Source organism: Lutra lutra, chromosome 11, assembly GCF_902655055.1.
Source record: "Lutra lutra chromosome 11, mLutLut1.2, whole genome shotgun sequence".
Classification (NCBI taxonomy): Eukaryota; Metazoa; Chordata; class Mammalia; order Carnivora; family Mustelidae; genus Lutra; species Lutra lutra.
The window spans coordinates 5125905-5149330 of record NC_062288.1 but is presented as its reverse complement, the minus strand read 5'-3'; the positions used below and the strand labels follow the sequence as shown (position 1 = coordinate 5149330).

Sequence of the window (23426 nt, the reverse complement as noted above, 5' to 3'; positions counted from 1 at the left end):
GAAGGCGACCATACCCACGTGTGGATGTGCTTCTTTCTTCTGAGGCCTGTCCATCTTAAATAGATCTGACTGTGGTTCATTTTAAAGTTAAACACGCACGCACGCACACACACACACACACACACACACGCTGAGCTGAATGAAAGCTGACTGGATTTTAAGTACAGTTGACCCTTCCTTATTGCTGAAACTCAAAAAGTGCAGGTAAAGAGAAATACATTTGCTTCGTGATTTGTCTCTTCAAGTCCATCTGATTCTGCTTCTGTTTTGGCAAAAATACACTATGAGAGCTACACAGTAATCAAAACAAATCAAGAAAAAAAACCCCACAGAAATAAAAAGACCCCCCCCCCCCCAAAAAAAACCCCAAACTCACATCTCCATTAACAGTAGCTTCCTTTGTCAATAAAGATTCTAGGATTTATTTTTGTGGACGCTTCTTGATTGGAAGTGGAACATGCTAGTCTCTGAAGTGACTGGTGTGGGGATACGCCCTTTGGTGGCAAAACAATGACATCTCAAATCTTTTTAGTGATCCTTCCAATAGGACAGCCCGTGCTCTGAGGTCCATGTCACAGAAGGGACCTGGGTGAGGAGCAGATGTCCAGGCTTTCTGTTGGGGGAAGCTCAGTGATGGGGATGGGAGGGGAAGGGCAGTGATTTCTTACTGTAATTGACACATCGACCCAAAACTAGTGACCCTCCTGTCTCTGGTGTTTATTTTAAAGATGGGTGTATAAAGCCTAGGCACCCTTCAGGACACAGCGGTTCCCAGGACACACACTCACACTATCCAACAACAGAACAGACCACAGGACATAAAGAGGTGAAGTCATGCAAAACCCTACTTTAACCAGCTAGAAGAGAAAACATCAACAGCTTTTGGTACAGAATAGGACCACCTTTGTAACATAATTTAATTACTTGTTGCCATTCTATGGGACCTTACCTTAAACACAATAATCTCAAAGAAAAATGGTGTTACAATATAAAACCACAAGAAAAAGTGTGTAAATAGACGGTTACATTGGCTGGAAAAGGCAGTGGTGGGGGGAGGGGATGGGGAGCATTTTAGGAAAGAACATCTGTGGCCACTATTTACAGTTCGGGGCTCAGCTTTGTCTGAAGCCACGTGGTGGGAAAAACTAACTCCTTTCCACCAACTGGCTGTGTGGGACGGATGGAAAAGAACAAGGCAGGTTCACTGCTAGCAAACCGGCAATCTCTGAAGTCTCTCACCTTGACCACGTTCGTTTGGATGAAATATAGCTTTCTCTGTGACAGCGTGTGGAATCACAGCCGTCAGCAGCCCTGTCTCTACCTGCCTCAGCGCATCCAAGCACCAGAGTCTCAATCCCTGTGACTCTGTTTCCCGTTTCAAAACACCACAACGTTTCATTAGCAAAGACACCCACACCTCAAGAATGACGTGTGGGCTCCCTCCTTTCAACAGAACTCAAATGCACACGAGAAGATTTGCTTCTGAAGAATGAGAGGGACTATTTCATTTATAGGATTTGCAGTTAGTACAAAGGAACACAGGTCAGGAGCTAGACCCCCAGAGGGGACAATTCTTCCAGTACCCTTGCTCTTGGGAAGGGTTCCCAGACCCTCGACTGGTTTAAGTGGAGCAGGGGTTCTCAACTCGGGATGACTTGCTTCCCAAGGGGACATTCGTCAAAATCTGAAGAGATTTTTGGTTGCTACTGGTATCTGTTGGGTAGTGACCTGGATTGATGCTAAATATTGTGCAAGGCACAGGGGTTCCCCCATCCCAAACGATGATCCAGCCCCAAATGTCAAGGGCACCGTGACTAAGAAACCCAGATTTAGATTACATGCAGGGGTGCTTATAGACAATTTTTCTTCTTCTTCTTCTTTTTTTTTTTCATGTTCACCTTGGTTCACTTTCGGCAAAGACATGTAAACATTGGAAATTGTACCGCTCTTACTTGCCTAGGTGGTTGGGATTATTATCTTTAATGATAGGATTAACCTTGAGGGCTACCCCTTCCAGTGGGGACAAGAATGGCCAAACACCTCAGTGGGGCTCCCAGCAACATGGCTCAGGAAGGTTCTAACTCCAGAACCACCTGCCTCTTTCCCGTCAGACCTCGCTGGCGGGTTTCATGGTCGCTCTGCACCTTCCAAGCCCCGAGTGAGAAAGGACGTTCCTATTTATGGGTGGGCACATAGGGGCTGCTCTGTCCTTACAGGGGAGTTTAAGACTGTTGCAAAGTTTAGTTTCTAACAAGTAGGTTCAGCATGTTAGCCACATCTCCTGGGCTTTGCTCATCACAGTTCCTTGCTCTGAAAATGACTGATCATACTGCATGCTCCTTTTATGGATTTTAGGACAAGAATAATGTAGCGTGAGAGCAGGGAAAGAAATGTACCAACAAACAAACCAGTGACATTGTTGAAATGGGGTCTAGGTTGGGCCTCGGAGGGGAAACAGGCTTCTGGCTGTCAGTGGAACCAGCCAGGGAATAAAGGAGTATGGAATCTGGAATAAAGCCTTGGTTTCTGAGGAATGTTACCATTTGAGAGGTTCAAAGGAATTAAGGTCAGCACTTCACGATGGATGTTCAAACTGCAGTGTCGGACTCTGGGTATGAGAGGCACAGATGTGAGAAGGCAGAGGGTGGAGGTCTCCAGACAGACCTCCAGGAGTGTGGAGTTGGGAGCGCCTTCCACCTGCCGGAAAGCTGGAGAAGGCTGAGAAATGCTACAGCAGTTTGGAAACTGAGATGGAGACCACCAGGTCCTCCGACCCCTCCTTGTGCCCTTTGCCCGGGGAGTCCAGCATTGCTCCAACAATGTACTTTTTGTTCAGGCTGTGACTTACAATTACATCTTTTACAAACTGCAGGCTTCCAGACCTAGATGCACGCGATCAGATGCTCCGGCTTGGGTTTCTCAGCCCTGCTGTGTCGGGGGGCACCTGCCAGGCTGAGGACCAAGGGCTGTGCTCACTGCATCTGGGGCCTCGGCAGCCACATGGGGTACAGGGGACGCTCAGCACAGCTCATTCCTTCCCATGCCCTGACCTATTTTTACCAAACATTCTCTAAAAATGAGCAACTCTTTGGAGGAGGGGAATTCTAGGAAGCGGGGAAGGGGATTTCGGCTAACAGTCTATGAGCACATCTAGTAACATAGCAGTTTGGGGGGCAGGGGTGGGGGTGTCCATATGTAACCTTTCTCTAACAATAAAAATCTCAGGTTCCAAAGCAAATCAAACCCCAGCCAACCAACCGACTTAAAAAAAAAAATACAAAACGAAACGAAAAACCACCTAGAAATCAAAGCACAAGGTTCTGGTCCAGTCCCGGCTGCTGGCAGGAGGGGAGGGCCTGGGCCCCGCGTGCCTCTCTCGGCCGGCTTAGCTCATGTGGAAGCGGTGCTCGCCCCGCGTGATGTGGGACGAGAACTCGTAGCGGTCCTGGCTGTGGTAGCCGCACATGTTGCACTCGAAAGGGTCGCGGAAGCCGTGGCAGCCCATGTGGATGGTGTACATGACGTGGTCCAGGAAGAGCACCCGGCAGGGTTCGCACTTGTACACCTTCATGGGCTCCCCGCTCGTGCCGATCACGCGGAAGGCGTCCTGGGAGCTCTCGGAGGCCGCCCGCAGCACGTCGTAGGCTGGGTGCTCCTCCTTGATGGACAGGCCGTTGCGCGCGTGCGGGTTGATGTGGTTGGTCAGGTAGATGAGGCCCCGCTGCTCCCCGTTATTGCTCTCCGTGTCCGTCGAGTCTTGGCAGCTGTTGCTCGGGGACGCGTCCCGCTCGGAGGACACCGACTTGGCCTTGGAGAGCAGCAGCAGGTTCTCCACGGCGCTGTCCTGGGCCGAGTGGTTGGACCGCGGGGGGCCCTCCGCGTGGGGCTTATGGAGCTGGTAAATGGGGTTGATGACCGGCACTGCCTCCGAGCTGCCCGGGGGCGTCTGCACCAGCGGGCGCAGGGACTCTGCCCCCAGGTAGCTGATGGCGTTGTTGATGGCTTGGTCCATCACGTGGGTCTGCATCATCTCGTTCTCTTTCTCGTAGCTGGCGCTGCTGTCATAGGGCATGTCCGACAGGCACTTGTCCCCTGTGGGAGGTGGGTGACAGTCAGTGAGGCCAGATTAGCTCTGTGCATGACAGCGACAGCTGAAATCGACACGGGTGGGGGGAGGAGCGGGGGACACCCCACCTCAGGGCGTCCCAGTCCTCCCGCAGAGGACAAGCCTCACAATCACCTCCCAGATGGGGAAGGTGGCGACGTCCCTGCCTGTGGTCACCCAGCAGAGGGACCTGCCCAGGGTCTACACTTAAACAGAACCGACCCGACAAATGAATCCCTGAACCAGAGTGAACCGGGGTCAGTATAAACAGCACAGCTTCCAACTGAATGCTCACCCACTCTCTGCGTCTCTTCCTCTGGAGGGTATAACCGGATGTTACTATATTTAACTTAAGATTAATATTTAAATGATGTATTTTCAATAGAGCATTCCAAGTGATTTGCTGTAACTAGTGAATCTCTCGTAAATTTAATCAAAGTATATTAGTGTATAATTATTCACGACAGAATGCAATGTAGTTATTTAAAACAGTGCTTGGCGGGGGCACCTGGGTGATCAGTAGGTTAAGCGTCGGGCTCTTGATTTCCGCTCAGGTCACGAGCCCAGGGCTGTGGGACGGAGTCCCACGTTGGGCTCCATGGTGGATGTGCAGCCTGCTTGGGATTCTCGCTCTCCCTTTTCCTCTGCCCTCCACCCCTGCTTGCAATGTCCCCTCCCAAATAGACAGACAGACAGACAGACAGACAGATAAAATAGTATTACATGACAGAATTTTAAATTCAGGGTGCCTGGGTTAAGCCTCTGCCTTCAGCTCAGGTCATGATCTCAGGGTCCTGGGATTGAGCCCCGCATCTGGGCTCTCTGCTCAGCGGGGAGCCTGCTTCCCTCTCTCTCTCTCTGCCTGCCTCTCTGCCTACTTGTGATCTCTCTCTGTCAAATAAATAAATAAATAAAATCTTAAAAAAAAAGAATTTTAAATTCATAACTTTAATACTCAGAATAAAATTTAATCAAAAGATATGATTGACATTAAAGTTTACCGAAAGCTGAGTTTGGCTCTGAGAGTAAAAAGATGCTCAGGGTCCACTGCCCACACCCTCCTTACTTCCCGCTCCATGGACCTTTCCATCACTGGCAGCCCCAGAGCCACGTGCCGCAGAGGTATGTGTGGGGAGGCTGGAGGCAAACCAAGGAAGCTCAGGGGAGAAGGTGCCATTCATCTGATCTTTCCAAAAACTACGAGGCAGGAACGGTGCTTGAGGAACCACTGCTGAGGACTCTCAGCACATGAGCTTCACCTCAAGAAACTTCTGGTCCAGCAGCCGGGTTTGCAGCTGCGGGCAAGCTTGCTGCCTGGGAATGGTGAGCCCTGAGACCAGCTCTGGCTGCTGAGTAAATATTTTCACCAAGATGCACCTTCTTGGGGCACCTGGGTGGCTCAGTCATTAAGGATCTGCCTTTGGCTCAGGTCATGATCCCAGGGTCCTGGGATCGAGCCCCACATGGGACTTCCTGCTCACTGGGGAGTCTGCTTCTCCCTCTCCCACTCCCCCTGCTTGTGTTCCTTCTCTCTCTCTCTCTCTGTCAAATAAATAAAATCTTTTTTTTAACTTTAATTTTTTTAAAAATTTATTTGACAGAGATCACAAGTAGGCAGAGAGGCAGGCAGAGAGAGAGAGAGAGAGGGAAGCAGGGTTCCCTGCTGAGCAGAGCCCAATGCGGGGCTCCATCCCAGGACCCTGGGGTCATGACCTGAGCCGAAGGCAGAGGCTTTAACCCACTGAGCCACCCAGGCGCCCCAATAAATAAAATCTTAAAAAAAAAAAAAGATGCACCTTCTCAGAATATTGGTAATAGGTTCAGTATGAAACCAGGGCTTAATTAGCAAATTCCCTAACTGTTTGCACTTTACTGTCAGGACTACTGGTTTGCTTTCCTTTCAGGGCTGGTTTATGAAACAACAAAGCGCCCGAGGCACTCACGAATTGTTTATATTTTACCCCTTACTCTGTTTCTTTTCTTCCTCTAACACATCTTCATTGAGCACTGAGTATCTCCTGGACCAGAGAGGAGGGACAGAAAGGTGAGCTAGTAAAAAGCTAGCTAACAGGGGACTGATATTAAGCCAGGGCTGCACAAATAGCATGCCCCAGGCTGTGAAGTTCAATGAAGAAAACAGAAGGCTTGTGTCACATGGGCTTCTGACCTAGGAAGATTCAGCCAGGTGAGTGGGGCTTGTGTCCCACACTGGGAGAAGCAAGGGGAAAGCAAGGGCAGAAGAAGCCTAGAGCTTCGGAGGGACAGATTAAAGGTGGTGGGGCCAGAGCCTGGGTGCAGGGCCAGGTGGAAATGGCATCTAGTCAGACAATGGGACTAGACTAAGAGGAAGCTTCTGTCCAGGGGAAAATGGGGAGCCCCTGAAGAATCTGAAGGAAGTGCCCTTCTGGGTAACGGGCAGAAGAACAGGTTGAGAGATGCAGAGGTAAGTGAATTTAGAGACTCTCCCAAGACTCCAGGTAATGGCCTCTGGTGAGGGCGTGGCACTGGAGGGTCCCCACACCGCCCACACGGACACCTGACATCAAGGTCTCTTGCTAGCTCTTACCAGCAGGAGAACAAACTCCCTGGTAGTTCAAAACTTAGGAACTAACCCTTTCAGAAAAATGTTTGACCACTGATAATTGCCCAGGCTTTGGCCCCATCGTGCTACAAAGTATCTTTTGGTCTCATTTCTTGCTTGCAGAGGAGATTTATCATGAAACGACTCAGCCTGCATTCAGTCTAATCTGCTGGTGGTCAGGAGGGGCACATGCCCTGATAGTGGAACAGTGTGATCCTCAGATTACAGAGAGGAAAACTTGCTGCTGGCCAGTCACACCACTGCAGAAATGGAACAGAATGGATGGAATCTCTCCACAAGGTGGACGGCAGGGAACACAGAGGTGGTGTTTCTCTTCATGGAGAGTTCAAAGAAGTAATTCGATAGCATTACTAACATCACAGAGTTCTCCTCGTGCTGGTGTTGAGGTGGTAAATATCTTGTTGCTCTAACCCCGGAACAGATGGTTTGTAGGGACCCGGGTAAGGACAAGATGAGGCAGACTTTGAGGCTGATTTAGGTACGTATCAAAGTGTTTATAGCCCCACCAAAAATGGTGGTTTCCCACCTAGTCATCCTGCTTCTCCTCAAAGTCGTGATTCCCTGGTTTCCCAAGTAACCATTAAAATCCATTGTTTTTAAAACTTGGTCTCAACAACAAATGGAGAAAAAAATCCATATATTGCAGATTACTGTGGCATATTGAAACCCACAGAATTTCTCTTCCCCAATACTCCACAAAGTGAGAAATATAAAAACCCACACAGTTCACTTTGGCAATCAACTAAATAAGAGAATGGGTTCTAATGAAATAGTTAAAAAAAAAAAATCAAGGACCAAGGAAAGGCAATTCTGTCCTGAGACATATGGTAAAAGGTGGCTGCAGGTCTGACCTCTAAAAACCTTAAGTATGAGTCAACAAAATCCTTAGCATTCTCCCTAATCTCCTCATATTTGTAGAGAACCAATTCAAATAAACATCTTCTTCCACTTCTGACCAAAAAAACAGTGGAAGACATCTTGCTAGCAAGAACCAGGTGGGACAGAGGAGGTGAGCAGTAAAGTTGGCTCTCTTGATAGGAGTCATGTCCTCTATGAGGGGAAATGGCCCGAAGCTTCTGGTGTCCCCTTGTGGGGCTGGGAACCACTCCCTAGCCAAGTGCAATGAAAACCAGTTCAGGACATTTAACCAAATCTCAGAATGAGGGAGAGAGAGCAGAGAGAAAGTCTTTTAACAAAGACCGCACTTTGCCTTACCTGAACTCCCCCCTCCAACCCATCCTTGGCATTCTTTCAGGATTTAGGAAATTTGATAGCTCTCACAGGAAAAGAAAAAAAAGTCTCACATACAGTGGGAAGAATGTCGAAATGTCAATCAGGTTATATCAGCCCAAGCAGAATAACAAGATGAAAAGAAATGCCATGGTTACAGTGAAAATATTTTCTAGCAATACAAGGGAGGAAAGGAAGTAAAACAGACCAATAAGCCCATCCTAGGAAAAAAGCTTAACTCAAGGAAGAGAGGTATCTCATAATTACTTTGTGACATGGACTTCATAAAAACAAGTACTGAAAGAAGGCATGCTAAAACAACAGAATGAGATGCAAAAAGGAGATGTCAGATCTCGGGAAACATAATGAGGTCCCCAAAAGTTTTATTACAGAATGAATCCACATATTTAAAAGCAGTGAGTAACAGAACATAAGCTACTAAAAGTGGAATGATTGACATAGAGGAAAACACAAGATAATAAGTGTGAATGAATGTGAAAAAAGACCAAAAAAAAAAAAAACTTAAGGAAATGCTAACAGATATGGAAGACAAATTATCCAACACAGGACAACCGGTATCCCTGACAGAGATTACAACAGATGGAACAAAAAATTCTCTATAAGGAAAAGAATTTCTCAGAAATAGAGAGAGAAAAAGGGATTCCCCAGATTAAAATGGCAGGAAATTTTTATTCAGAATACAAAATACCAAGACACATCCTAGTGAGGCTATTTAACTCTAAGGTTACAGAAAGAACTCTTCAAGCATTCAGAAAGAAAATGAAAATCACCTTTCAGAAAAAAAAAAATATCAGATTGACCTTAGAGATCTTCACAGCAACATTCAAAAAGCAATGCCATCATGGCACCACACACTCTGTCAAGATAGAATGGCAGCAGGTAGACAACCTTGAACACAAAACAATCATGGAAATAGAACACCTATACCACCTTCTTTTTTTCTTTTTTTTTTTTTAAGATTTTTTAAAAATTTATTTGTCAGAGTGAATGAGAGCACACAAGCAGGGGGAGTGCCAGAGGGAGGAGCAGCCTACCCACTGAGTGCAGAGTCCAACATGGAGCTCCATCCCAGGAACCTGAGATCATGACCAGGGCCAAAGGCTGATGCTTAACTGACTGAGCCATCCAGGGGCTCCTTATAACACCTTTCATGTTAAATCCAATCAGTTATGAGATTAATCAAAATAAATAGAAATGGCAGTAAAAGGACTGAGTCTGAGCCTTGAATCTGTTTAAATATAGAATTAACAGGGACGCCTGGGTGGCTCAGTTGGTTAAGCAGCTGCCTTTGGCTCAGGTCATGATCCCAGCGTCCTGGGATCGAGTCCAACATCAGGCTCCTTGCTCGTCAGGGAGCCTGCTTCTCCCTCTGTCTCTGCCTGCCATTCTGTCTGCCTGTGCTCGCTCTCTCTCCCTCTCTCTCTCTCTGACAAATAAATAAATAAAATCTTAAAAAAAAATAAATATAGAATTAACAATAAGTAGCTAGACTTCTGGGAGAATTAGGATTATGGAATAGAATGTGAATATTAGGAGGCAAGACCATGTAAAAATAATGTAACTGGCCACAGGGGAATAAAATCATGTCCTTATTCCCCAAAGCTACAGGTCAGTACATACTGCCTAAATGAAACAAATGGATTAAAACACTGATTTGAAGGTCTTCACATTTTAAATAAAGTAGTATATCTTTCTAATCTTGGAAAAATCCTTTAAATAATATCTTTTGTGAGAAAATATTTATTTGAAGATCAGCCATGCCTCCAGTTTTGTTTTTTGTTTACCTCTTAAATTTAAGACAGCTACAGAAGTGATACTTTTAATTTGAAAGAGCATCTGTAATACGATAGAATCTTTACATTGATTTCACACCTGTCTATCAATCCACCTGTTCATCATCTAGCCCCTCACATACATAGATATGGATAGAAAGATATTTAGAATAATGCTCAGCTACTCTTAATACTGGCAATTTCTGGATGTTGGGGTTTGGGGGTGATTCTAAAACATTCATCTTTCTATTAAAATTCCTTATATTCACCATGTGTCATTTTAATAATGCAACAGGGTTGTGTTTTTATCTCAAAAAAAAAAAAAAAGAAACTAAACCAAGATAATTATAATGGATAGCAGGAATATTGATCGTTGTTATTCTCCCCTATTTCCTCTTCTGTATTTAAAAAGCTTTCTCAGGGTGCTGGGTGGCTCAGTCAGTTAAGCACCCAACTCTTAATTTCAGTACAGGTCATGATCTTGGGGTCGTGAGGTCGAACTCCATGTTGGGCTCTGTGCTCATCATGGAATCTGCTTGAGATTCTCTCTCCCCCTCTCCCTCTGCCCCGCCCCTCCTCTCTAACAACAACAAGAAACAACACTTTCTCCCTGTAACCGCCCAGCCCAACAGACTAAGAACAATGAGTAGCATTGTTAAGTAACATTATTATCCCCTTTGTGATGGGCTTCATTGATCCAGTGATCTCAGAGGATGAGATCTTTGATGACACAATTGGTGAGGAATGTTGCCAGCAGAATCAATACCTACTTATAGTCATGCCAACGTGCAAGGTAAAAATTTTAATCATAGATCATGTATGGATTAAACAAAATTATAGACCATTCTGAACAATGTACCACAGGAAAATAATGTCACCTTACATTTTTTAAGTGCTTTCTCTAGTTGAGAGCAGTGCCACACCCATTGTCCCTTTGATCTTCAGAATAGCACTGGGAAGGATGGAGGGCAGGAGGCATCACATCCATTTCACAGATGGGGACACTGAGTCCAGTGACATGCTCAAGGTCACCAGTCAATCATAGCTGGACCTGGACCTGAACTCAGGTCTCTTGAATGCAGACCTGGAGCCTTTCAAGAGCACCACCCCTGGCCCGTGTGTATGATCATGTATGAAAACAGGTGCGTTCCTACACACTTTCTAAATTTATATAAAGGATAAAATTAGCATCTAGAAGTTAAGAAGGACCCTAAGAGATCCTTCTTTCCTTTTCTTTCGCTCCCTCCTTCCTTCCCTTCCTTCCTTCCTTTCTTCCTTTCTTCCCTCTTTTCTTTCTCACTCTCTCTCCCCCTCCCACCCTCCCTTCTTTTCTTTTCGTTTATATTTATTTATTTATATTTTTAAATTTTAGCGATGGAGAAGCTATGACAAGTCAGAAGAGGTTGACTGAAATCCTATCACAATGAAGTGAGGACAAGCTAGGCATTTGGGTGTAGAAAGAGGTATTATTTTATAAATAACTTATCAATCACCAAATTCTTGGGAAAACACCTAACAGAATATGCAACCATTCCTGAGCCCTTTGTTCCAGTTTCTACGCTTCTCTCCTTGTCCTACTGTTCCCATCACATCTCTCCTATGTCCCCCTCTCCCTGCAGACTTCTTTCTAACCCTGGTTTGGCTTGGTTAGAACTTTTGTCTTGTTGTTGTTGTTGTTGTTGTTGTTGTTGTTGTTGTTTTGAACACAGAAGAATCTGAATCTGAAGATAATACCCAACTCGCAGCCTCCTCCCGGGTGGCTCAGGAGAGGTTCACAGGTAGTCTCATTTGGTTGGAAGCCTCCAAAAGCTAACATGAGTTGCAAAGATTCATTGATAAAATCCTCAGCAGGACTTGTACAATTTCCCAACGTGAAGGAGAAGTCGTGCCCAGCTTCTCAAAGTCAGTGACCACTAACAACCCTCAGGCGCATTTGTTACCAGGTCTTTGCTCCATCTCCGCTCCTGGTTACCCGGCTCCTCTGCCTCACCTGCCGCCTGCTGACCTCTGCACCATGCCCACTGTGTACTCCACCCTGCACACTGCTCAGCACCTGTGAGTGCTGAGTTCTCACCTAGACCAGTGCGACTTGAAATCCCAGCACAACAACCTGTTCTGTGCTCAGGACATTGCTCCTGCTCTGCTCAGGAAATGCAGGGCCTCCCTCATTCCCACAGTCTAAGCCTGCATATTATGTGGGTGACTCCCCACACGGTGTCTCCAGCCAGTGGCTTGCAAAAGTTTTTGAAACTGGATCCTTCTTTCCCCAAACTCTCCCACAGGTTGGATCCCCCCAACCTGTGACAAGCCTCTAAAATATGATCCAAACGGAGGCTTCAGTGCAAAAGGGAGGCTGGAGCCCCAAGAACGTGGCCTCTCCTTTGTCCTCCCTGCTTCCTGCTGTCCCATCTGTCCTCTGGACCCCTACGCCTCATTAACCATTAACCCCATTATAGACCCATCCTCTCCCAACACACGTTTTCCACGCTCCCATGTGGCCTCAACCTCAGAAAGCCCTTGAAGATGAGCAGATCAAAACCAGAACTCTTTTTCCAGAAAGTGGCTTTATCATTTCTGTAAATGGCACCCTCCTCTACTAGAACTGCAGTGACTCACGGCTTCCACCCCCCAGTCCCTGCCCTGACCCCCAACGCCTGTCACCAAAACTCCTCTGCTCGGCTTCCTCCTCCTTCCCTGCCACCACTGACTCTCTCCTTTTCCAGTCACCTTCTGGAACTTGTGGTCTTATTTTCTAAGATGTGGCTCCCATTAAAATTATGCCAGTGCTTTTTCCTGCCTCTTGAGTTAAGGAAACATTTCCTACCTCAGCATCCAAAGGCCACTGATTCCGTGGCCAGAGCTTACTGGGACTTACTTTTCTTGCTTCCCTGAGGGCACATGAATTAGCTCGGAACACACCCTGCTTTTCAGTCAGATCCCACGTGACCCACCCCCACTCCAGCCCATACAACTGGTGTCACCACATCCCTGTACTTTCATGTCTGTGTAGAATCCTGTCCCTGTCTTCCACTATTAATAATGTGCTGAAATCCTAGTTCCCCATCAAGGTCACTATCAGCTTCCTGAAATTTTACTAATCATCGTCTTTCCTGACCATGACCTTCCCCAACGGTCCTCTTTCCTGACCATGACCCACCCCCCTCCATGGTCCTCTTTCTTGACCATGACCTTCCCGAATGGTCCTCTCTCCTGACCATGACCCTCCCCCAAGGTCCTCTTTCCCGATAATGACCCTCCCCCAAGGTCCTTTTTCATGCACATGACCTTTCCCCTAGCATTCTCTTTCCACATTATCCTACTGATAATAGTTGACCTTTACACTGAGGGTTTCTAAATGTTTTCACATCCTTGGTGTTAATTTATGTTCACAAAGCCACGTGAGGGACATAAAGCATGGAATCAAGGCTTGGAGAGGTCAAGTAATGTCACCCAGGTGACAGCATTAACACATGGCTGTGTGCTGACACCCTCAGGTTGGGCCCCAAGTCCAGGGCATTTCCACTCTTACACGGAGCTAACTCTACACCGAGCTAATCATTCTTCCTGCATTTGCAGTGTGTGGCCTGATGAGGGCCGCTGTACGGTCTACACTGGACAGCGAGCTCCTGGAGGAAAGGCCACCTTGCTCTTCCCTTCATCCCTCAAAACACCTGGCATGGGCAGAGATCCCACAGTGAGCACAGCCATCGTGGCTGTGCCCCCTCCTCCCTGGGCCTTCTCATTGGCTAGTTGCTCTGCCATCCAAGGTAGCCCACGCAGGGATTATGAACTTCTGAGCCTCTACGGCTCAGTGGGGCTGCTCAGGCAGCAGGTGAATGGGCTGTGCGGGGAGCCCCCGGCCACACCAGGCCAACACAGTGCACTGATTCGGCCACCCCCGGAAGTGCATAGTGTCCACAGGCAGATCTCCTGGGTGCCCGGAATGCTGTAAGACCATACCGAGGAAAAACTGCCCAGAGAAGACTTCTTCTGCGTAAGAAGTCTATCAGAAAAAATTCCAAAATATTTAAGAAATGTAAAGCCTACCAATTTTTGCTTTAAAAAAGAAAAAAAGAAAAAACCAAAAAAACGAGATTATTTTTCTCTCTCCTACTCTCAACTAAGGACCAGCTGAGTCTAAAACACCCACACAGTTGTTTTTTAAGAGACAGCAAACGTTTGACTCTTACCAACAAATTTCTGAGGCATAGAGCTCTTACGTTTGGCGACGTTACTTGCTAGTCTGTCCAGCACGAGGGATCTCTCTGATCCTATCTTGCACAGATCTTCTGCCATCTCACTGTGATTAGCTTCTTCTTTAATGACTAAAGTCAAAGACAGTTAGAGAGGCCAGTTTAGAAACGCTTACAGTGAAAGGACTGGGTCGCATCCAGCGATAAATCTGACATTTGTTACGTGCCGACCAGAACCGGGCTCTTCTCAGGGATTACTCCTAATCTCCCCGGCAACTTTCCCAGCAGACAGAGGCTGCCCACAGCCACCTGCTAATGACACCTGGGGACAGCACATTATCTCCCATGACCAAAGGGAACGAGCACCAGCCCTGTCACCAGAAGCTGGATGTGGTGAAGCCTTTGTGTCCCTCTGACAAGTCCTCTTAACTTTTCAAGGGCTCCCAAATCCACTACCTCAGTCAGTCCCGACATCAGCCTGCCGAGAGTCACAGACCTGTCTGAGCTGGAAGTGATCGTGGTCCGACGCCGTCGGCTGGCACCGCAAAGTGAGAGGCAGGAGTACTACAGTGAATCCCGGCAACACAGGGGACAAGCCAGATCCCCCGAACCCCGAACACGCAGCAAACTTGGAAGATCAGTGCTCTCTAACTGCAGAACACCTAGATGCCGCGGTAAGTGCTGACACGGGGAGCATGTCCAGCCTGTCTTTATTTCCCTACACGATCCTTCTTCCCATGACTGAAGAGACAGTGCTGTGTCCTGCGGCGTCCGTCCGCATCCCAGACTCTATGGCTGGGTGTCTGGATTAGAACTTTTTCTCTTGCCTGCAATTTATCCTAACGGACGAGGAGCTGAAAGTGTCAGTTCTATTCCAAAAGGCTACTCAGTCTTTCCAGCACCGTTTCTGAAGCCTCCACCCTCAGTCCCACGGCCGTCCGCCTCCTCGCCCTCCTTGCTTGGCTGCAACAGGCCGATTTAGCGCAGGTGCACTCCTATTCTAAGTCAGAACTTAGCTGCATGTGAACACAGCACCAGACATGACTCCTCCTCTTTGAAAATGCCAGCCCTCCCCTCTGTTCTTCTAGGCACCCTCACGATACTCCCCTACAACGGACAGACACATTCTACATGAAAACCAGGCCTGGATTTGGGAAGACACGAGCCTGCTGTGTCTGGTCGCCCCCCTCGTCCCTCCCACCTTTGTTTTCGGCCCCAGCACGGTGAGGTAGTTCATCACGTCCCGGGCATTGCCTGCCAAGATGATTTCTCAGTGTTTCTAGTCTTCAGATGGCCTTAGGAAGGCCATTTTGGAAACATACATTTCAAATTGGTTATTATCGCTGGTATAGGACATTTTTTAACATTGGAAATGCGTGTTTGCTATTCGATGGGCAAACATAATCGTCTATACCCGATGTAGATGACGGCTACACACAAAACCCACGCGGCCCAATTCCAGACAGGTACGTGTGACCGATCGAGCTCATAGGCGTCCTCACATGTTCCTCCTTCTCCGCTAAGCACCCCCCCACTGCCCTGGGGCACCTGCAGCACTTACGTCCCCACCCAGCCACAGGGCCTCCTGGTACCAGAGATGATCAGCGTCATCACAGTGAGGGACAAAACAGTCCAAAGATGGCGGGTCGGGGACGACCCTGTGTCTCCTGCTCGTCCCCCTAAGAGCCGTAGAGCAGTTTGTGCCCCTGATGGATCCTCTTCCAAACGCTCCAAAGAAACTCGTTTTTTTCCCATAAAGGGAATTATAACAGAAGACCAACAAGCCTTTAACTAGGTAAAGTTATATTCAGAAAAATTAAACGTTCCCACATCCTAGCTAAGCCAGGCTTTGTTTTTACCAAATCCCAAAGAACGGCCCCAACCTAAGGACTGAGGCAGGGTGAGGCTGTCTAGGTGTCCCTCTGAGGGCCAAGGGGGCTGGTCCTGGGCACCGTGGGAGGGACAGGGCATGAGAAGGCACAGGTTCAGCCAGACCTGGCACAGCACAGCTAAGTGAGCAAGGACCACCCCCGCAGCTCACTGCCTGCTCTCTGAATCCCAGATGTCAGCTTGTAGGACTGGCCCTGAAGTGCTTTTATGGATTCCCTCCACACCCCGAGTGCCTTCGCTGCACACAGGAAGACTTCATCTCCCAAGCACGGGAACAGAAGGACAAACCATTGTGGTATTCCCAGCGATCTGATCACCGAAGGGAACAAATTAGCATTTCAAGACAGAAATAATCCTGGCTGGCGAGGGGGTAATACATGTGTCGCTGACATATATGCTCACTGACCCAGACAGCCAACCGAGGTGGTGTCAAGGCTTCGGTGCCTGACATTTGTATGTTCACGTGAGTACGTGATGTGTGTCTACCCTCCCTGCTGTCTCCTCTTTCACCCAGAGCCTTTCTGCAAGGTTGGCCAGGCAGGAATTACCACTCCTACTTGAGAGCCCAGGGTCACGTTCACAAACGGATTCGGAGACGCAACTTGACCCCAGGTCTCAGGGACACAAAGCCTGCCCTCCCCTGGGTCAACCTGGGCTGCCATCCTAGAGTGTTCCTTCAGTAATAAGATGGCAGAGAAAGCCAATGTGTGTGGTCTGTGTCTCTTGCTCATTTTGTCTTCGAAATTCCATGTGTACAGTTTTAGGGGGATATTCAGATCACTGTGCTAGAGGGCTCAGTATGGTAAGTAATAAATGGCAGCGAATATCTTGGGTAGATAAATCCTTATTGAAACATGGGTCAGTACATTTTGGAAACATATATTTCAAATAGGTTATTACCACTTTTATATGCAATTTTTCAACATTGGAAATGTGTGTTTTTCATTAAATGAGGAGACATAAAAGCAGCCCCTGATTTACATGAAGGATATACACAAAATCCATAAAAAAACAATCCTACTGGTCGTACACTTGACCTGTCAAGCTTATATGCTTCCTCCAACGTCCCTCCTTCTCGGCAAAGTGGGGCACTGGGGCACTTACTTCCAGGATCTGTTAGTCTACTTGTGGTAGGAAAACGCAATGTCTAAATGTCCAGATTTTATTCTGAAGGATCATTATCTTCCTCTCATCCTTTGGACATCACCTTGGCGTTTGGCCACAAATGGACGACTATTACATTATCATTACTGTTTTGCTGCCTGATTTCCTCTCTTCTAGTAAGCCTTGATACCCTTCCATTCTAGAAACAGACCTCAGATTTTGAAGAAGGCTAACTGAGAATTTAATGGGATCTCCCCATTTTACAGGCAAGAAGAGTAAGGCCCAGAAAGATCAATGGTCAGGCCCCAGATCCACAGCTGATAGCTAGGGAAGGCAGCCTTGGAACCACAGAGCTCTGGCCATGTAACACACAGCCCTGGTGCCAAATATATTTGGTTCTTAGAACTTAGAATTGTTCGTCTCTCCTGCTCTCACTGGTCCTTAATCTGAGTGTTCTTGTATACCTACTCGGTCCCTCTCAACCATACACTCAAAAATGGTTAGGACCCTATGTGTATGTGCTACGTGTATTTCACGCTAAGAAAAATCCAGTAAGTGGTCACATAAAATTTAAAACGATACAAGTGATCTGCGTGTTCCCTGGTCCGTTTCCTTTAGGAGCCATTCATTCAAGTCAGGGAGCTTACGGAGGTTTTACAAAATTTTCAACTCTTAATTTAACTTCTGCTCCTGAGTCTAGCGACGATCCTTCCCTTGGCGGAGCCGAGCAAATGGTGTTTTGAAAGAGGTTAACTTCAGTTGATCTATTCATAAATTTCTTATGTCTTAAAAAGTTAGAGAGGGTGCCTTCTCTGCCACCGCCGGTCCCCTGAGTAGATGCAGCCTCCTGCAAATTCAGCCGTCTGCTCCCATCCTTCACTTCACATTATCTAAGATCAGAGTCAAACGCTATCTCCTGATGGGATGCCGAAAGCATCAAGGCTCATAAGAAGAAAGCAGCCTTTCCTCGAACCCTCTGACAGCCACAATCCTCTGGACTGTCAGGGTTTTCCAAGGAGCTCACTTGTTCCAGGCAGGCGATGACTGAAAACCCAGCCTGAAAGCGTTTATTCAATCAACCTCATGAAAAAAATAGTTTTTTGAACAAGACTTCATATCTTATTTTGATTACTAAACACAAAGAAGTAACCGATACTCCAAAGTTTAAAAAAAAAAACAGCAAATCCAAGAAAAAACCTCCCAAAGTTTTGGGGGTGACTATTATCTTAGATATTTCCCCAGCTTCCAAGAGGGAGGGGCTCAAGGTCAGGCTCTCTCTGGTGAGATGGGGGCTTCGAAAGTTGGGAAGCACAGTGAGCTCTGGGTGAGATCACGCCGTGTTAGCAGCCCAAAGAGTCCGTCTGTCCTGGTGGCGGCACGCACACCGGGAGCTCTGTGCCCGGGGCCCCTCTTCACCGCGAGCTGGGGAGGGAGAGCCAGCTTACCTGGGTACAGGGTGCCTGGAAGACCCATGCTTTGCAAGTAGTTATGGCAACGCTCCTTATGTTCCTCTAAAGAGCTGCGCTGTTTATAGCTTCGGCCACAATATCCACATTTGTGAGGTTTACCAACTGCGGAAAACACAATTGAGTTCGAGACCCCAATTAAGTGCTGGCCTTATGGGTAATGGGAATGCATGCAATACCATTATTATCAAAAAGGCAAAAAAAAAAAAACCCACAAAAAAACAAAGGACCCCTCTACTCTTGAGAGCTAAAAGCCTTATGGACTCAGTAAAACTGGCTAAACTTAACAGTGTTAATGCCCCGGGGTTTCTTTGATTGAACCAAGAGCTCCTGTGAGTCTTGCTTCATCTTGATTTGCCCATCTTCCTAGCCACTCAATTCTCTTGGGCTTCAATCACTTCTTTAACTGGAGGAAACGGGCCATGGCAGTCGGGTCGGGGGACAAAAACGTGAGGACAGCATCTTCACTGTGGGCCAGATCCAAATGCAGCCAAAGTGGATTAAATTCCAGGATGCTCAACTGGGTAACTTGAGGTCTCTGAGAAACCATAGTGGATAAGTATACACTATGTATTTCCTTGTTCTAGTTTAGAGAAAGCTCTGCATCTCCCCCAAAACTTACGGATGGCGTAGTTTCGAGATCAGCCCTGTCCAACAGAACTTCCTATGAAGGTGGAAGTGTTCACCATCTGCACTGTCCAGTGTGACAGCCACTGTGCTGTTCAATATGGCGGCCATCAGCCTCACATGACTACTGAGTGTTCAAAATATGGCTAGAGTCACCACAGAATGAAGTTTTGATTTTGTTTAAGTTCAGTCGATTAAACTTATAATTTAAGTACCATATACGGCTAGTGGCTACCATATTAAGCATTGCAGTTCTACATGATGGGTTTGGTTCTTCCCGAACTTTATTATTGAGAAGTATTTTAGGGAAAGAACACTAATGCAAATTCATATCATGCTTAAGCTTAAAGACTTTAATACACAGCACCTTCAGAGATAAAAAAAAATGTAAAGTATCCTTATTTATATGAGGAATATAAATTTCCCTCCTCAGACCAGAATCTCCTCTGACTTTCTTCTTATGTTGTTAAATTTCACAGATTTGAATGTATTGTATAAAAATCCATACCATCCAAATAGGAATGTTTGGTAAAATGTTTTAACCAAAGCTTATACTGCTTCAGTCTCTTCCCCAGATGAATAGAAGCAATGGTTTAAGAAGACTAAGACAAAAAACACAATCTGACTTCCGGAACATTTAACAGAGGAGGAAGGGGGTGGGTCTTTATCCGTGGGAAACATTTTATCACTAAGATCAGGGAAGTAACACCGAAATATATGTTGCCTAAAATGGCACACTTTATGGAATACTAGCTTTAGAAATTAATAGAATATAGACAACCCCTCAATGTCCTGTCCTAGAAAAGCTACCACTTAAGCAAATTCATGTATATATGACCCAGTGTCTGAACATCCATTTTTCTAAATATATGATTACTTTTAACTCTGGAACATAGGAAATATGTTCATTGTAAGAAACTAAACTGAAGTATACCTTACAGCAGAACCCAATATTCTGAAGGAAAGAATGTCTCTAGCTCAGCTCTCAACTCCCAAAGAAAGCGGTGAGGAATGTCTTCCCTACCTTGCCAGATACTTGAGTCTTCCTCTTATCAGTATGAGACACATTTTATACCTACATTATCACCACTAATGTGTTGGTCTTTGGTACTTCAGGCTACCACCAGTGGCCAGAGAAAGTTATGAGGTTGATCATGGCTTCAGTGGAATGGAGAAGTGGCCTATTTGGCTCTTCTCTAAGCGTTGTGTGTCAATGGCACTCCTAGATGCCGTTATCACCAGCAGCCCTGGGCCAATGGTACAGTGTTAGCTGCTCGCTCAGCACTGCATCCATAGCAGAGATAAGCTGTCCGAGTCTACCAGTCTTGTATGACATTACTCAAGTCACTGGCCATGCTTAGAGCAGGACACCACCAACACGCCTTGAAGGAAATAGCAGGCATGGAGCCAGAGTAACCGAAAATACTGTTATTAGATATTCCAGACTTCACAGTGGGTAGGAGAGCAGAGAGAGACATCCCTTCGAGTTTCAAGGACTGATATGCAGGAGAGATTTCTGTTGCAAATCAGAGTCACAGGATGACAGTGACGTGATTGGTGTCACCTAGGGATGGTCCTTGTGTTTTCCACCTCCATGGTGCTGTACTTCCTACCAACCCTGACACAGTCCTGTTGTCAACTGTGCTGATGTCCACTTGACCTGCATGGATGATATGTGTGAAGTTCCTTTGTCCTAGATCACCTGTCAGGCTCTGCCCACTGCTGGCATAATGGTCACATCTGAAGCCTTGCATTTAATTCACTTCTAGGGGGCAACATGCATGGTCCTCATTACTGACACACTGTAAACCCTGAGAGATGCTCACTGTCATCCTCCCACTTTGGGGGAGCCAGATGTTCGAACTGTCCCCTGCAGCAAAGCCTGCCCCAGCCCTTGGCATGGACCCCTGGGGGCGAAGGGGTGGCATTTGGGAACCTCCTCCATGGTGACTACTGAGGAGATCAGCATGGGGAGGAGATGGCGTGGCTGGACCCTGACAGGGAACCAGCACACCCAGGGCGCCTGCGACCACCCCCCTCACCTCCCTGTGAGCTCCTGCTGGCAGGGCTCCAGGAGAAAGACCATGTTCCCGCAACACTGGCTAAAATGCATACCACGCCCCCTTCTGGTGTCACTCAGAGAATTACACATTCCCAATGGAACTTCTCTGAAGGTAAACTTCAGAAACTCACCTCCCAGCGTGGACTCAAGCCCCTCATCTGTTGGAAGTCTTTCTTGAAGCCTCCCACCTCTTTGCCCCCTCCGGAGACTGACGGTCCCCTCCCTGTGCTCCCACTATCCCCTCAGACACTTGTGTCAACACATGGGCAACACGCACTTCACTACTTCCCACCAGGCCCCTCCACAGAGAGAGGGGCCCTGGGGTGCTCCGTAATTGCTCAGTAACAAAGGAAGAGGCACAGGAAGAGGCCACGAGAACCTCGCCACGAACTATACTCATCACATTTGGGAAGGAGACAGCCTGATTCTAGGCAGGCTTTCCCAGGGACACAGCATCCCTGCCCCCGGGGGACAGCGAGGCTCTGGGCGTGTTGGCAGGGAGCTTCGTCTCCAGTAGCGCCAAGCTCCAGAGAAGTCGCGGACCAGCCGGTGGTCCAGATGATGAGCTCTGGGAGTGCAGGGGTTAAGTGTCCCAGCTGGACGGAGGACTCCTCTCTGTTCCTCTGTCCTGCTAGACCACGGGGCCCCTTGATAGAACAGAAGATTCCTCAGGAGGCAGAAGACGGATCCCAAAGGTGGATGTGCGCTTTGCAGGCTGGGAGAATTGGGGAACTGTCCAACGTCTGTGGTAATCACCATCCAGACTCTGGATTACTCGACATGCATTTGCTAAACTTCTGGTAAGAGCCCCAGAGTGGCCTGTCTGCTGAGGCCTGTCTGGCTTCTGGCACGAGTTAGGGTCAGGCCCAGACAGGGAGGCCTGCCTGGGGTGGGGGGTGACAGCCTGGTCCCCAGTCAGGACGCATGGCCGCAGACCCTACTCACCTTCTCTCTTAGCTTTGAAAAGAAACTACGCCAGTGACAGTGACCGCTAGCAGAGTCCTCTGCGTAAAGCAGAAACAGGTGTGGCCTGGCCAGTATCATCAAGAAGCGTCCCTGGGAACTTCCTGGGCCTTAGCAGAGCGCTGGGTGAAAGGAGAGCTGACAGAATCCCAGAAGAGCCCCGCTGACTGAGCACCCCCGGAAGAGGAGGTCTTTCTGGAAAGAGTGTCTGTAAAGCAGGACTGTGTGTGTGTGTGTGTGTGTGTGTGCGCGCGTGTATGTGTGAGATCCCACCCGCGCCCTCCGCCCCCTGAGGGAGTCCGAACTTGGGGCACAGGGGCACTGCTGCCACACTCCCTGGGGGGTACGGGGGCCCAGTGGGGGGACAGTGCGTGGGCCCATGCCCAGCCCCAGCCCACGATGGGGGGGTCCCGCGCATGCGCACACACGTGCAAGTCCGGCCTGGGCGCCTGGCACCTGCGCCCGGAGGACCTACCGGAGTGCGTCCTCAGGTGGCCCGTGAGGGCGTCCCGCCGGCGGCACGCGTAGTTGCAGAGATGGCACTTGAAGGGCTTCTCCCCGGAGTGCAGCTTGATGTGTCGAAGCAGGTTGCCCTTCTGCGTGAACGAGGCCCCGCACTGGTTGCACTGGAAAGGCCGTTCCCCTGGGAGGGCGAGAGGGACGGGTGAGAGCAGAACTCGGCGCAGGGACGCGAGGAGCACCCGGCGAGGAACTTGTTTCCCACGGGGCCGGTGACTTCCACCGGCTGCAGGTTTGATAGAACATGAGGCTTTCAGACTAAACCTGCCAGCTCCTTAACGCTTCACTGGTTGGGTCAATTTGATCTGAAAATCTAATTTTTTTTCCCTAAATCAGAATGGCACATCACAATGCAAATTCAAACTCATTTAAATAAAGTGACTGCAACATTTTGTGATGAAGAGCCACTCTTCCTGATCAGCAGTTTTGGAATAAACCAATATCCAATTTTGCGTGTTGTGGCATTTGGTGGGGTTTTTAATGTGGCTTTTCTCAAAGGGTCTTTAAAATATGCCACTGAAGCAGCAAAATAAAAAGGAAACTCATTAAAAATGCATTTCAGGATCACAAGTTCATTTCAGCGTTACATTCTTATATTTAAATGAAAGGCACTTCATTATAACAGTTATAATAACTTCTTTTCATTTACATTTTTCCTGTATTTTGCCTTTCAATTTCTTCTCCATTACCTGTCTGTCCCTACGCAGGCAAATCAGGAAGGAGACAGACAGAGTGTGAGGCTCAGAGAGAGAGAGAGAGAGAAGGAGAAAGATTGAATAAAATAAGAAGTTAAGGAACTGTGAAGGATACTCCACATGGTCCAAAGAGAAGTCCCAGAGTCCCCGTGGCAGGCCATCCGAGCCACAGGCGCT

General features: G+C 47.7%; 1 protein-coding gene across 7 annotated transcripts in view; it reads right to left on the bottom strand.

The window, feature by feature from the left end:
* Window positions 1–1860: 1860 nt before the first annotated feature.
* IKZF1 (IKAROS family zinc finger 1) overlaps window positions 1861–23426 on the bottom strand; it is a 93013-nt gene continuing 71447 nt past the window's right edge. For 4 of the 7 annotated variants that reach the window (XM_047694242.1, XM_047694244.1, XM_047694247.1 and 1 more), the window contains 4 exons: window positions 22511–22678; window positions 18363–18488; window positions 13921–14055; window positions 1861–4092 (listed from right to left, as the gene is read on the bottom strand). In XM_047694242.1, the coding sequence (XP_047550198.1) occupies window positions 3386–4092; window positions 13921–14055; window positions 18363–18488; window positions 22511–22678 (1136 nt within the window). In that variant the 3' untranslated portion in view covers window positions 1861–3385. The remainder of the gene's footprint in view (window positions 4093–13920; window positions 14056–18362; window positions 18489–22510; window positions 22679–23426) is intronic. The other 3 variants (XM_047694248.1, XM_047694245.1, XM_047694246.1) reach the window with 2 other exon arrangements.